This window comes from Balearica regulorum, chromosome 15 (genome assembly GCF_011004875.1).
Source record: "Balearica regulorum gibbericeps isolate bBalReg1 chromosome 15, bBalReg1.pri, whole genome shotgun sequence".
In the NCBI taxonomy this organism is placed as follows: Eukaryota; Metazoa; Chordata; class Aves; order Gruiformes; family Gruidae; genus Balearica; species Balearica regulorum.
Window position 1 is genome coordinate 15,954,366 of NC_046198.1, and position 15,004 is coordinate 15,969,369.

At 41.2% G+C, this 15,004-nt stretch overlaps 1 protein-coding gene across 1 annotated transcript; it reads right to left on the reverse strand.

Moving 5' to 3' along the window:
- Positions 1–361: 361 nt before the first annotated feature.
- Positions 362–13,189, reverse strand: LOC104643997 (putative short-chain dehydrogenase/reductase family 42E member 2). The gene is made up of 12 exons (XM_075767504.1): positions 13,107–13,189; positions 10,852–11,239; positions 10,273–10,368; positions 9,250–9,307; positions 8,482–8,600; positions 7,467–7,542; positions 5,934–6,016; positions 4,561–4,698; positions 3,140–3,205; positions 2,397–2,460; positions 1,626–1,699; positions 362–996 (listed from the first exon to the last, which is right to left on the reverse strand). Exons 2-12 carry the CDS (start codon positions 11,191–11,193, stop codon positions 748–750), a joined length of 1,365 nt encoding a protein of 454 aa, XP_075623619.1. The 5' UTR covers positions 11,194–11,239; positions 13,107–13,189; the 3' UTR covers positions 362–747.
- Between the last annotated feature and the right edge of the window lie 1,815 nt (positions 13,190–15,004).

Here is a 15,004-nt window from a genome sequence, read left to right on the forward strand (position 1 = left end):
CAAAGATGAGTGCAACCCATAGTGGCAGATTCCTCTACTGTGACATAAATGCATTTAACTTAGTAACTTCCAATTTAACTAAAGTACAGTTTTGACTCATGAAAAATCCTACCTGCCTGTATTCCCTAGGCCTGTGAAGTGCTGCAGGGTGCTGTCACAGATGGCTCTGCACCCCAGGGGTAGGGCGGGGAAACAGTTCTGGAACGGTGTGCACAGGGGCATGGGACTGACTGCAGCAAAGTTTCAAGTACACTTTTATTTTCCCTCGTATGCAATGATACAGCTAATTCACAAAAGAAATTCACACGGTGTGAACTCTCTCTGTACAGCTGGTATGTCTTATTTACAGTAATCTGTTCTGTCCATCCCTTTGCTTGTTCTTCGGTTCCCTGAGGCAGTGAGCTGTGGCAAATCTGTCTCCTTTTAGCCATTTTCCTTCACCGGTGAAGCACTGCAGGCTGGCTGTAGCTCTTGTTCTTTCTGCAGATTCTCATTTACTTCAGCATTCAATTTGGAAAGTTGGTTTTTTTAGTGTGAAATAGATACAGCAATCTTGACTCCAGTGTGTTTCAATGGTTTGGCTGTAATTGTTTACTGTATTTTCTCAAGTACAGCTACTGATAGTACAATTTTGTTTTTAAATCTAAAAATAACTGCTTGTTTATTGCATTGGGGCCAGTAACTATTGAGGGCATTAGAACCATCCAGGTAGCAGTGCTGTGACTGAGTGTCTGCAGTTTATGCAAGTCAGTGTTGTGTTTCTTTAAAAAAATGCAAAACTGAAAGGCCATCAAATCTTAAAGAAAGAAAGATCAAACTTAAGCTAATAATTAAAGAAAACAAAACTTTGAGGAAGATGTGATGATTCTGGGCTTCTGGTCTTGTTTTAATGTAATGGTCCACAGAATCAGCAAATGCAAACTTCTCTGGGCTGTACCCTAGCTGACTCCGTGCCTTGTCTATTCGAAACGTATGAGTTATAGAAATGTTCTGTACCTATAGGGCAAAAGAGTCAACATACAAAGATATGAATACATAGGAAATTGGAACAAAGTCTCTAAATGGTAGCAAAGACATAGTTAAAGGAAATGTAAAATAAAAAAACCCCACCACAACATTGTCTCAATGCCCTACTGACATATGTCACATAATTTTTTAAAATTGTTCACTCAAAAGGAGTATCTTGAAAGCCCAAAGAGGCAGTAACAGCTGCAAAGCAGAATCTTCTAGTCTTGAAAACGTCCACAAAAAATGTTCTGCACTCTTGTTGATGTACCTAAGGGGGCAGCTAAAAGCCATCTCTTAGGTGCCCAAGTATCTTCAGATATGAGGGCCCACCAGACCAGCCAAAGCCATACAGGATACTGGGCCTTGGAAGGAAGGAGCTGAAGCAGCCTCTCCCCCATTGCAAGCTTAAGCTCTTCTCTTTTCAAAGATTATGGTAACAAGCATCATAGATTGCATAAAATGTACCTGACGCACACATTTGCCCTGGTAACTGGAGGCTGAAGTAGTACTGGGTGGATTTTACTTTCTGCCGACTTAATCTTAAATTGTACCTCAGTATTAACATGTATGGATGGATCCTGTGAGAATTAAGGGGAGTTTACAAACACAGACTTTACCTCATTTCTGGTCAGCAGTGGGGACAGTTCAACAAATGGTTTCAGCATCAGATGAAGATATTCCATTATCATGGCTGCATAACAAAAGATTTCTACTTGAGGCAAGAATAGTAAATTGCTTTGCCATTACGATTTTGGCATATCTCGCACTGTGTAAGATACTGGAGGATAATCACATGCCTGAGAGCTCAGGGCACCGTTACTAACATCAGCAGGAGTATTTGCTCACAACAGGTTGGATTTAAGCTTAGTAGTTCAGCAGCCTGAATTAGGGCGCTTGTGTGAAAAGGGCTGGTGACGGGTCTAGGGAAAAGATTGTGAGACTTCATAAAAAATGTGGTAACAACAAAATACTCGGAGGTGGATTCTGTCTTAGCTGCACGTGGGGGGTTGATTCTGGAGAGAGCATGGGGTGCAGGAGAACAATAAACTTACCCATGCAGCAAAGCAGATACTCTTCAGCGTATTCCATGAAGTCATGGATTTTTACATTTAACTTCTTATATTTATACCATTAACTCCACAAAGTTATACATCTGTTAAGTACTACAAAAAATCTGGTTTTGTGGGACTTAAATAGATCATTCTGGTTTCAGCACACTGCATAGAGCTGAACTTCACCCCTAACTGCTGCACACTAAATGAGCCTGCAGCATATTATTTTTATACAGGAAAATGAAAATTGTGGGCAAATAAAAAAACACATTATATTGCAATTAGGACTGAGAGCAGTGTGTACAGGAAAGAGGAATGTTGATAAAATATTTTTACCTGATGCATAAACTAAGGAAGTAGGAATACGTATCCATGGTTTACTGCAACCTAATCTTTCAAACTGAAAGAGATTTAAAAAACAGTGAAAAAACCAGAAACCTCAAATACGTTTTAAAGTTTCAATACAGAAGACATTTGTGGAAGTATTTACTGATAAAATTAATCACTGCTGTTAGTATTGGAGTTTTAATTTTTCAGGGGATTCCAGTTAAATGTGACATGCAGACACTATGAAATTTTCAAGTGGGAGTCTTAAAAAAAGGAAAAAAAAATGTTTATAATAGTCAATTAAACGTTTATAATAGTTGATGGTGTGCTGAGACCTGCTTTAACACTGTGACATATTTATGGTTTAGAACCCATCATTAACAATAAAATTATCTTTTGAAAAGAATGTATATTACAGTTTAATAATAAGGATTTCTGGTTTTGTCCACTCAAAATAGCCACTGTTACCAGATGCATGCCCCAGAAATGCAGATAATGGCAACTCAAAAGGGGATACTGGTTTAGAAGAGACCTTTGGTCTCAGTTAAGACAGTTGCTTTAAAGTAATATTTTAGGGAGGCTTTGTTACAGTGCTAATCACACTGAACTTCAAGCGGGAATGAAAACCACATTCAGAACGGAACTCTTACACCCAAAGCAAACATACCAAATGTAACATGTACACAAGAGCTGGAGTTGTACACAGTCAAAGAAATTAATGCATTTGGAGATAAAGTATATATTGTACGTACAAGTGGAGTTAACCATTCAAAAAGGTTGAATTTTTCACCATCATTAATGAAATACACCTGGCCACTCTGTTAAAGAGGTAGAGAAGAGACAAGTTAGTAAAAATAATACTGCATGTATATTGACTTCTTTATCTCACTCTTTATGAATAGCTTAAGAATAATACAGCAATATAAAATATGCATGGATGTACACACAAGCCAACAAACTACCTACAGGTGTTTCAATCAGTTCACTAACATGTGCAATGAAATTGGTGGACAAGTGATTTATGTGATTAACATGGTATAAATTATTTATTGCAGATGTGCCTGTACCTAACATCTGTACTGACACAAATTACCTCTTTCCTTTTTGCTTTTAGGGTTTTAGAAAAAGTAGTTTAATCTACTTTGAAAATCTTTCTCATATTCTTTAACGGTAGTGCTTCTAGGTCAAATAAAAAACGGTGCTCACAAGGAGGAAAACAGTTGCAACTATTTTTGAAATCAATGAACCTGAAGGAAATGTGCTTTTATTTGCATATGGTACGGGAAGAACTGAGTATCAGAGTTCAGAACATTAAGTCTGGATTGATATACAGGGGAACAGGGGATATATCAGCCTGAACTTCTGTCCTGCTTTCGGCTGGGATAAAGTTAATTTTCTTTCTAGTAGCTGATGTAGTGCTGTGTTTTGGATGTAGGATGAGAATAACCTTGGTAACACACTGATGGTTTAGTTGTTGATGAGTAGTTGTAGTGCTTACACTAAGTCAAGGACTTTTCGGCTCCCCAGGCCCTGCCAGGTGCAGAAGAAGCCAGGAGAGCACAGCCAGGACAGCTGACCCAGCCTGGCCAGAGGGATGTTCCTTCCACAGAATGTCATGCTCCGGATAGAACTGGGGAAGTGAGGTGGGATCGCTGCTCAGAAACAGACTGGGCATCGGGGTGTTTTTTTCCTTCTGCATGTGGTGAGCAATTGCATTTGTGCATCACTTGGTGGTGGTATCATTACCCTTTGTTATCCTGTCTTCATCTCAACCCACAAGGTTTTTTCCATTCTCTTCGCCATCCCACTGGCTGCATGGTGCTTGCTTACTTATCAGCTGGGATTAAACCACGACAACTTCCAATTTCATTTCTCACATAGCAAACATTCTTTGCTCATCTTCCAGAAATAGCAAATATTATGTTACAAAAATGGAAAGATGGAGATATTCTTACAGAACTGAATATTCCAACTCTTAACACACTGCACACCCCATGCTGCCAGGTCCCATACTGTTCATAACACATTTGTCAACTAAAAACACAGAACACAAGATAAGCTAAAGGAGCACAACACAAACATTAATTACTGCTACTACAGTAGTTATTATAGTACAGGATACAGTGGCAGGATCCACTGTAAATGAAAACTGGTGCTTTCATTGCTTACTTACAGCTATGTAGTTCTTTTCAGGGGTGAGAGCCTCAGCAGCTAGAATCTGAGCTTGTACAAGATTCTCTGCATGCACCCAGTTCATTTTCGCAGAAGGATCCCCAAACTTGAAGCTAAGTAGCCCTCTCTCAATATTCTTCTGTAGATATAAACAAACATGAAACCAAAGCAAAAGGGGTTTTAGGATGAGGTACAGTGCATCTTGTCCAGCTCAATGGAGGTTTGTCTCTGCTTTACAAAAATACATGAATCAGTTAAAAAGAATCAAGAGAAGTGCAGAGAGGCCTAAAAATATTGCTCATGAGGAAGGATCGAAGAACATATTGAACACAATACATCTTTAATTTACAAAAACTATGAGTCTGTTCTAAGGATAAGTAAAATATTGTATGGAAAGGTAAGATACAGTTCTGAATGGATCAAAAGTATTTACAAACTCGGATCAAATTTAGCAAATAGCTTTGGCTGGGAAAAAATGGAAAGTAATGCTAGGTGTCACATTTTTCATTTAATGGGTACATTTTAGAAACTGAAAAATGTTACAGTTGCGTAATGCCTTAAGATGGGCTCATAATAAATAAGCTTAAAATCTTAAATAGAAATTTTAAAAGACTAAATTTTTTTCCAGGGACTAAAGAAAACATCTCAGGTTTAACTAAAATTACATTTGCCATTCTTATTTTACTTAGAAGATGCTAAAGTATATTTTGGCTGACTTCAATATAATTCCCTACCTCAGCCACAAAACAAAAGTATTTATTATGTGGTAAGCTTGAATCTAGTCTTTCCTCAAAGCTGTGTGTAAGGTTATATTGTAGTGATGGTTTTAAAATAACAGACTCATATAATTCTACAGGGATCATATTCTAAACACTGTGCTAGTCCTACAATTTAAAAGTGAAAAAGAGTAAAACATGAACACGTCAGCTGTCTGCCCTTTAGTAACCCATTGTACCAGAAGGTGCTTCCGACTCCTTAACTTCTTTCGTTGGGTAGTGAAAGCTGTTAATAGTTGAGACTGGAAAGAAGATATTTTGCCGTATCTCTTTTCATTAATATTTTAAACCATTTGGTGTAAGTTGCATGCAAACAGGCATTTGAAATATCATAGATTGGCCTGAATCTTATAGTGAGCATTTAATTATAAAGCTGGACTAATATGTGGTTGTATTTCAAAAAAAGGTTTTTTTAATGTACCATACATTCTTTACAGATATAATGTAGTGCCTCTTAAAAAAAGTTATAACGTCCTCAACAGATAATTGAATTGTTGAATTCCTGCCCACTGAGAAGGTCAGTCAATTTGTAACACAAAGAAGTGATGCTGTTGTATATCATAGAAAATTCTGCTGATTAAAAAATCAGAATACATACTGCTAGCCTTGGCAAGTGTCTTTGCTCTTCTGGTCCATAGATTCCTGGTGGGCGAAGGACACATGTATACAGTATTCCACCTCCTAAAAGAATTGATAAGAGCATTCTTTCACATGACTATGGTATATCTTTGTATGAACCAAAGACTGTGGTAGCAGAACTTACTCTGAAATAAATTACTTCACCATCTTAAAAAATAATAGACAGCAAAAGGTGTGGAATTAGTAGCTGGATATTAAGTTAGCAGAATCAGAACATACAAAATAGCAAGATAAGATTCAGAGAAGTCCTGCCAGCATAGTCAGGTTCCTAGAAATTACCAGATATTTCAAACCCTCTTTCTAACCAGTCCTTTGTCTGTTTGCCAAAGCAGCGAATCAATGTGCCAACTGTGGTGAGGAGTTTGCTGAAGTGAGCAAGTTAGTGGTAGGAAAGTGGAATGAAACCAACTAATCTCAACATTATTGCTGGGAAACAGTGACTCACTAGCAGTATGAACTAGAGCTGAAAGGTTCTCTCAACAGTAGGCACAGCCAGCTCCCACTAGAACCAGAACTGCTGTAGAAGCTCTTGATAACTTCAGTGGGAGAAAGTAAGGACCACCATAAAAATCCAGTCACTTCCCCAGTATATCAGTTGGCTGGTTCATCATCTGCTAATAACTGTTCTTAATAGTACGTGGCAACATGCAAAATACTCGATCCTGCTATGACATGGGATCAAAACAGGATGTTCAGAACAGTGACTGGTTCTGATTTCATTGACAAATGCAGAACTGTGTATTACTTCTAAAATTAAGAGGGTCTTTGATGTGAAGAGCTGCTGAGAAAAGAGGAAATAAGGCAAAACCCCTTTATTTTTTAAACGAAATAATTCTATAGGGCTGGAATGCCCATCAGTGACTTTATATCTCTTTATAGCTCTCTGCAGGTATCAAGTGAAGAGAGTCTTTTCTGCAAGCTGTCTACAGCTAAACTTAGCTCAGTATCACTGGGTCACATAGAATCGTGTTGCACTTTACATTAATTTGTTTTGCACTGGCAGTTATAGTATCTCACAGGTGAGCTTAAGTATTCAAGTGTATAACTGGCTTTCTCAACATGGAAAACTTTGGGAAGTACTAATAAATAATTCCAGGCTATAGTATCAGGTGGCTTCTTCAGATTTTAATATATAACTGGGGGTGGTGTGTAACAATTTAATCAGCATTCATGTTTTACTTATGTTGCATAATACAGTGACATTAAACACTTGGGTTTGTTTAATTTATAGCTGTCTTCATCTTTTCAGTTAACATACTGAACTCATTGCTACCATGCTAACACCTTTTATGGACACTGTGGGAACGAAAAACAATTAAAAGTAATTTTTACGTGAAAATCTTTTCGTTTGTGAGAGGGGGTCGATAACTTCATTTCCTAATTGCTGGACGGTCTTGTCCACTGAAGGATTGATACAGGACACAGGATGTTAGTGAGGAACAAGAAGAGGAGGAGTAAATTCCACTATGAATTCATGCTAAGACATAAGTACCTGCTAGTGGACTTCCATTAGCTGCTAGGACCATTTGTTCTGCAATTGATTTGGTTCTGGAATAATGATCAACATGCTACAGAGAAAAAGCAAATATGTTTTTATCTGTTCTTGAAATGACAGAGCAGAGGGGCATCTCTTCTCCACTCATTTTTACTTAGAAGATGGCAACAAATACCTCAAAATACAGAAGCTGTGGGGTATTAGTTTAGGATAAAAGACATGGATATTGCTAAGGTAAGCAAGTGTTTTTGTTTATGCAAATCCAGTTAATTAATTTCACCTCATTGGAGAAGGAATAAATATATGTATGCTTTGAATGCTGCCAAGAATGTAATTGATCACTACTTTGTAATCTGGATTTCTTTTTCAGGTAACGGAAAAGTCAAAAGCTAAGTTTTGAAGACATTACAATTGGTGTGAATGATCCTGTTTACTTTCTTGTGGCACTGTCCCAGAGAAAATATTATTTGATATATTATTCAAAATATTACTCAGTATTTCCTCTGTCCATCTCTACTTCTTGAAAGACTGTGAAGTACCTGATGGAGAGAGGAAGGACACAAAAGCCAACTGTGTATGCAGAGCACCCAGAAGTGCTTTCTCCTTTTTAATTAAATGCAATAAAAGCATACAAAAATAGGCTGCTTTTCCATATCAGCTCTACATTGAATTTATGCCATCTTCGATAAGGGAGAAACAGCCAAATCGTATAAATAATGAATGGCTAAGGAGGCACCAAGCCATACAACACAATCCCTATGTCCAGGTGGAATTTCATTAATGTTAACAGGACACTGTATGAGTTATTTTCCAAAACCAAGGCCTTGATAGGAAACAAAGAAATATATACCGCAATGTACATAAAACTGATGTGTCAATGTTGTGAACAGCATCTATAAAGAGTGTAAAGAGTTTGCTTTCTTGGCAAAACAAGGTCATGAAAACTTCAGGCTTTTTTAGAACAAGAAAGTAAAGAAAGAGGAAACATGAAAATATAATACATCCAAAATACCTTTTCTATTGGAAAATATGGCACGGTTTCCTCATCACCATCTTCAATAGGAAGCCCTCCAAACACCACATTTACTGTACTGGTGTATATCAATCTAGCGATGTTCCTTTGTTTGCAGGCTGCGGCAATGTATAAAGTAAATTAGTTTAGCGTAAATGAAATGATACGGTAAAATTTTGTATGAGCTTTTCCTGAGAAACTAACAAATCTTAAAAGAGCAAATCCTTCAATTTTATGATTGGGTGATTTAAAATGCAAAGCAGATTTAAAGGGAAGACATCCATTTAGAGCCAAGTGCTTCATCACCTGGCACATCCCGATTTGGGTGCTGTAAGCTAACCCTGTGCCTCTGGGAGGGCTACCGACCTGCCGAGATGGGCTGCAGCCCCAGCCAGGCAGGTGGCCAGAAGTCCTTCTGCTTCAAGGGCTGCCCACTACCTGTGCACAAGCTATTAGATGGCAACGAGGTTTACTGCTGCAAAATACACCTGGAAATAATTAACTCCTTACACGGATACTGATTCTGACATCAGGTCAGACATGGGTCCAAAAAGCTGAAGTAGGTGAACTACAGTGCTGGCTCTCATATCACACCCCATAGCAGAATTGAGCATAAAAAACCCAATGACATGTTTCCTCATCTTCTGCCAAAAATGTGAAGTATTTGGTAAAAAATAGTGTGTGCCAAAAAAGCCAACTGGCTTTTTCTAAGTGGTATAATATGTTGATGTGCTATACTAACACCCGATGGCAAGGTTAGATACATACCATCAATGATGAATCTTGTTCCATGAATGTTTACAGTTTCGATCTCTTCTCTGTGCAACTAGGAAAATAAAGAAATTGTGCATTTTTTAATCATAATACATTTTAAATACCACAGGGGGATGTCATAAATGTCCCCAAATAAAGGTAAAGGGTTTAAATTATAAAAAAGCTCTTTTAGACTGCTGTTTCAGACTTCAAGAAGTCAAATCATTATTTTTAAACTATGCCTGTATTTTTCTTGTATTTTTTACAGATTAGCCTGCTTGAAGCAGAGAGAACTGCGGTGGTTCTGAATGTGTATTTCCAGTTATACATCTTGCAGCAATATCTTAAATGTCCGTGATTTGATAGCACTTCAGTGACCAGTTGCCTCTACCCAGAGCAATTCCAAGCATGCATTGCTCAACTGCCAATAGCTTTGAATGAGCTATTCTATCCAGCTAAGGTAATTTAGTAAAAGGAACTTCAGTAATAAGGTAAAAAAGGGTGGGTGTGTATTTGTAACTGTAATCATAAAATTTGTGGCTCAGTCCCCTACATAAGTACATCCTTACAGCTTTTTACCCGATGGCAAACAGTGAAGACTTGAAATACAGCGGTTGTTATAATTTAGTTATATAAAATTATTTATAATTTAGTTCTGGTTTTATTCCTCCCAGTGACCTTACCCCTAGGACTTCCACGTGAAAGGGTCAGGGAAGGATCAGGGTTTTGGAGGGAATCAGCCTCCCTTGTCTTTCCTTTCGTCCTCACGCTATCTCAGAACCGTTCAATGCCATTGCCAACCAACAAGCCCTCCCAAGCTGCTGGTAGAGCCTCTAACGGGGAGGAAATCGTTTCACAACTAGGAGAACAGTACTGTAAGCTGTTTGCACAGAGCAGTTTACCAAACCAGCGTGGATGTGGATTCAAGCTCTCAGGATAAGCTGAAGACATAAAATCTAACACGCAGTGTTACAGCATTGAGTCTCTCATCTCAGTGTGGGTAGTCACACAGAAAAAAACAAAACTATTTGGACTCACTTGCTCTCTTCCTGACATTCCATACGAAGCTACATGAAACACACAGTCAGCCCCTTCACAGGCTGCAGATACGGCATCATAATCCCTCACATCTGCCTGTAATACATAAGAAAAGATACTTGGACTTGAAATCCGAACTGCAGGTTAGCATGTGTCATACAGTGGGTTAACACTGAGGGAATGCACATACATAATTGTACTTACCGTACGTCCTGGGACTGAACACTAGGCCATTTCAGTATTTAAAACATTCATTAAGGCTCATAACACCCCTACGTTCATTCTACAGGTGGCTACACTAAGGCACAGAGGAAGGCAGTGACCGGGTCCTGAGGAGTACTGCAGAGTCAGGACGTGAAGTGGCTGCTCTGTGCTACGCATTACAGGTTTCATTGTTTTCCTTATATAAAAATATATACTAAAATCACCTGTCAAAAACTCATGTAGGATATTCACAGCGTTAAAACGGTTATTGACATTTGCAATCGTTTGCAATTAGAGATTCGGATTCTGTGAAAACTAGTAAGGCGTTATGGAAAAGGCAAATGAACTTTGTTGCAAAAATGTAATTCCTCATACCTGGATACACACTGCTCCGTTGGGAATTTCCCAGACAGGCTTGTGTATGTCATACAGAACAACTGAAGCTCCTGCATTGGCAAGAGCACATCCCAGCTTGTATCCAAAGTAGCCTCCACCTCCTGTCACCACTGCTCTCATTCGGTTTTCAGTCCGGGCCCCAGCATTTCCATTCACTTTAGAGTTAGAGGTTTGGCGCCAGGGTGTTGCCACCCCGCTCAGTATAAGTTTTCTGTCAGTGAAATACTCTCTTCTATTACCAGACACACGTAACAATTTCTCCTCCATGTTGAAAATTGCTCCATAGTGCTCCTGGATGCAGACGATGCCAGTGAGTTTCATGTTAACAAGCTCTATTCACAGCAGCAAAATTTAACTTTAACGCAACCTGTTTGAGAGAGATAAAGACAAAAGCAAAACACAGGCTACAAAATTCCCAGATTTCAAGGATTTATTTTAAAAGACCCATTTAAATTTTCTGCTTAGATTGTTTAAGAGTTTGTTTAATTGTAATTTTCACATTTTACAAACATTTAAAATGTCTGCATACTATATTAAAGACAGGACTCTGAAAACACATAGCAATGGTTGTGTTGGTTTTGGACTAAATATGTATTGGCAAATGGTACCCAGCATAATAAAAGAAAAACTAAAAAAAAAAAAAAACCAAAACCCTAATGCAGAGAACATTAATTCAGATGTTTTCCACAAATGGGTCAGAATTAGAATAATGGTACAGACCATGTTTTTTTGTTAGCAGAAGAGAAATTGCTGCCTGTGTGAAAAGCACCTTGACTTAGTTCAATTCGGTGTGGTCTGCGTCACAAGCTCTTTAGGGGTCAGATGTGACACAGGGCCAGACCTGAATTTGAGATCTTGAACTGTCAGGAAAACTCTAAAGATGAATGAATTGTGTTTAAGTTTCTGTGTTTCAGAAACACGCCAGCAGGGCCAAGCAGCACGGCTCCAGAGCAAAACTTCCCCCAGAGCAAAAGAAACCTGTAATGCTTCTTCCACTTGTCCCTGGTTTGTCACAAAGACAGACATCAGAGAAAAGTGATGTTTTGAGCTTCTTTCTAAGTAGCAGCAGCAGAATGTAAATTAAGAACGTACTGTGGTTTTACCATCGGCAGTGATGGAGGTGAGATGTATGAGGATTTCACAAGGAGAGAGGAACGCCTGATAGGTTCTTTGTATCTTTAGAAGGTGTATCAGAGAACAAGGCTAACAAACCCTCCCTTTCCAGGGGAACTAGAATAAAATAATTGCTGATGGAAGGGGTCAATGAGTATATTAAGGAAAAAGCACTAGCAAATCATTTGTTTCTGAAACGCGGAGGTTCTTTCCCATCCGGACAACAACGGCCAAGGGTTCATCACAGCAGACGAGGCATTTTCGGGGCTGTAGCTACTGATTCCCTTGGTTACCCCCAGCCCTTCCCTGCGCCGCAATAAAAGATTAAGAGTCACCCGAGCTCCTGCGGGTATTCTCTGCATCTCACTTGCAAATTGGCAGGGAGAAGGACGCTGCCAGGGAAGGCTGGGCCGGACGCCGGGAACTCGCGCTGCGGGCAGCGGCCTCAGGCCCCTCACGGCCGGCCCGGCCCGGGCCCGCAGCGGGGAGCGGCCGTTGGGGCTGTTGCCCCCCGCACCCCGCCGGGGCCGTTGGGCGCCGCTCGGCGGGTGCCTGCGGGGTCCGGCCGGGCCGGGGCGCGGGAACCGGCATCGGGAGATCCCGCCGCGCCGCCGGAGACGTGTCCCGGCTGGGGGGCTCACCGCCGCCGCCCCCGAGAGGCCCCGAGGGGGTGGTCCCTGCCGCCCGCCGCGCCGGGCAGGCGGAGCGGGGCCGGGTGGCCCCGCAGATGGGCCGCAGCGAGCTCCTCGGGGTCCCGCAGCACCCCCCAGGTCCCACTCGTCCCGCAGCATCTCTGGCGTCCCACTGCACTCACAGGCTCCCACAGCCCCCCTTGGGGGTCCCACAGCCCCCCTTGGGGTCCTGCTCGTTCCACATTTCCCCTGGGGTCCCACAGCCTCCCCGGGGTCCCACAGCACCCCTGGGTCCCACTCATCTTGCAGCACTTCAGGATCCCACAACCTTCCTGGGATATTGCTCATCCCACAGCATCCCAGGGATTCTGCTCATCCCACTACATCCTTGGGAGCCCAGTGCATCCCTGGGATTCCATAGCATCCCACAGCATTCCTGGGTTTCCAGAGCATCCCTGGGGTCCCACAGCATCCTATAGTGGCTCTTACCTCCATGTGTCTTCACACAGTCGCGACCACTGCAGGAAGGCATCCTGTTGGTGGCTAGGGCTCTGTCCACACTGAGATACCTGTTGAACAGGTTGTTCAGGAAATAAACACCAGCCCTTGATTACCGGTTGGATAGTTGGTGGCAGGACATGGCTCAGAGAGATGCAGAGCATCAGAAACACCTGCAAAACAGCCAGAATCCCCAAAGAGGAAACGTAATCACAAGCAAACAGACACGAAGATCCCTGCCTTCCTGTGCCGGCAATGGGTCTCTGCTCAGCTCTGTGGCCACTTGTGCCTGGGAGGCTGTGAAGAGCTTCAGGAGCTGCAGAATTTCAGTTACCCATCACAGGCAAAAATTAACCTTTGAACGCTTTTGCCTCTTCCATTATAGCTATGCGATGTCTGAACGTTCATATTAAATTTTAATCATTTAAAGACACACTTGCAATTATGTTAGAGCATAAGCAACTCAAACAATAGCCAGCTTAAACTAAGACTCCCTAAAGACTGACAGAAATGAAACAGCTGGCTATTCCAAACATACTAAAAGTTGTCTTAAAATTTCAAGTATTGGATTTGTAATAATGATGATAAATCAATTGAATGAAGCCAGTTAGTATTAATCAGTACTGTGATAACAGTGATGTAAAAAGCATCTTACTTGAAATAACGAATCAGCAGCATGACATTACAGGACCAGAACGGTGGGACTCCACGGGGACTCGCAACCACAAAGCCAGCAAGTTCCTTGGTTCTTCCTTGCTGGGGAGTACCCAAAAAGGCCACAGCCGGCACTTCTCACTGCCTGGCGCGGCTGCTGCAAAGTGTTGGTATAATCCGGGATGCAGTCCTGAGCTCTTAGTCTAATAAAAGCAATATATGAAAGATTTATAAATAACTAATTTGAAAGCAAATTAAACGTTTGCATATAGTTAAAGTGCTGGCGCTGGGAAGTAACTTTACACTTGGGGTTTTCTATTCTGCGGTAGCAGGGAAACAAGGCTCGCGCAGTACCTTCTGCAGTGCTCATCTGTCAGTGAGCTGTGCCTCTGTATTGCTAAATAGTGAACTAAATCAGTTGTAATCAAACTTGGATAAAATCTCATATATACTGAGTTTCTTTCCTGACAGTAGGTAGGCAGGAATAGGAGGGAGGGCTGAGCCGTGCCCCTGCTAAGGGAAGATGTGCAGTGTGAGCTCAGTTTGAATGGACAAGGACAATCTCCAAATGCACATCCATAAGAGACCAGGCTTTGCTGCTTTCACTGCACGCAGAACTATTTGTTTAAAGAAAAGAAAAAAAAAAGTGTAAAACAAGTCTTTGCTCTCATAAGCTGCAGTGGTAATTGTGGGTGCTCACTCATTTTCCTGTCACTATTTTACCTATAACATTTTATTCTTGTCAGGTTGCTGTCAGCTCTCCTGTATATCCTGTAAATTTAAGGATACAATGAGAGAGTCTCCATAAACTTACTGCTCTTAAAACTCCTGTAAAACACTAACAGAAAGGCGAGATAAATGCAGAGTGGAGGTAATCAGATGGCAGAGCTTTTCCCTCACTCTGTGACCCACCCTGGCAAGTCCAGCTCTCCCGCTCCACGCGGGTGCCAGAGAGAGGGCAGCTGCTCCCTCAGAAATTCCTTGCAACAGGTCACCTTATGAAAATTCACCTGGGCTACATGTGGTAGGTGTAGATGTAGCGCACACGTAGCACACGTGGCTCAGTAGTGCAATCCACCCAAGAAGCCACTAACGTAAGTCTTCAGAAGGGGGGAGAGAGAGAGGTCAGATCCTCACTGGGGTCCTGGTGCTGGGCTTGCCTGCTCAGCCTGACATGGCCATTGGCTGAAGGAACAGCGTGCCAGCACTGGTACAGGGTTGCAGGGACTTCCTGG

Excerpts from the sequence above, each read along its gene's own strand:
- LOC104643997 (XM_075767504.1), bottom strand. The coding sequence starts at position 11,193 with ATGAAACTCACTGGCATCGTCTGCATCCAGGAGCACTATGGAGCAATT. Across the intron at positions 10,369-10,851 it reads ACGGAGCAGTGTGTATCCAG|GCAGATGTGAGGGATTATGA; the intron begins GTATGAGGAATT and ends TATGTATTACAG. Across the intron at positions 6,017-7,466 it reads TAATGGAAGTCCACTAGCAG|GAGGTGGAATACTGTATACA; the intron begins GTACTTATGTCT and ends CAATTCTTTTAG.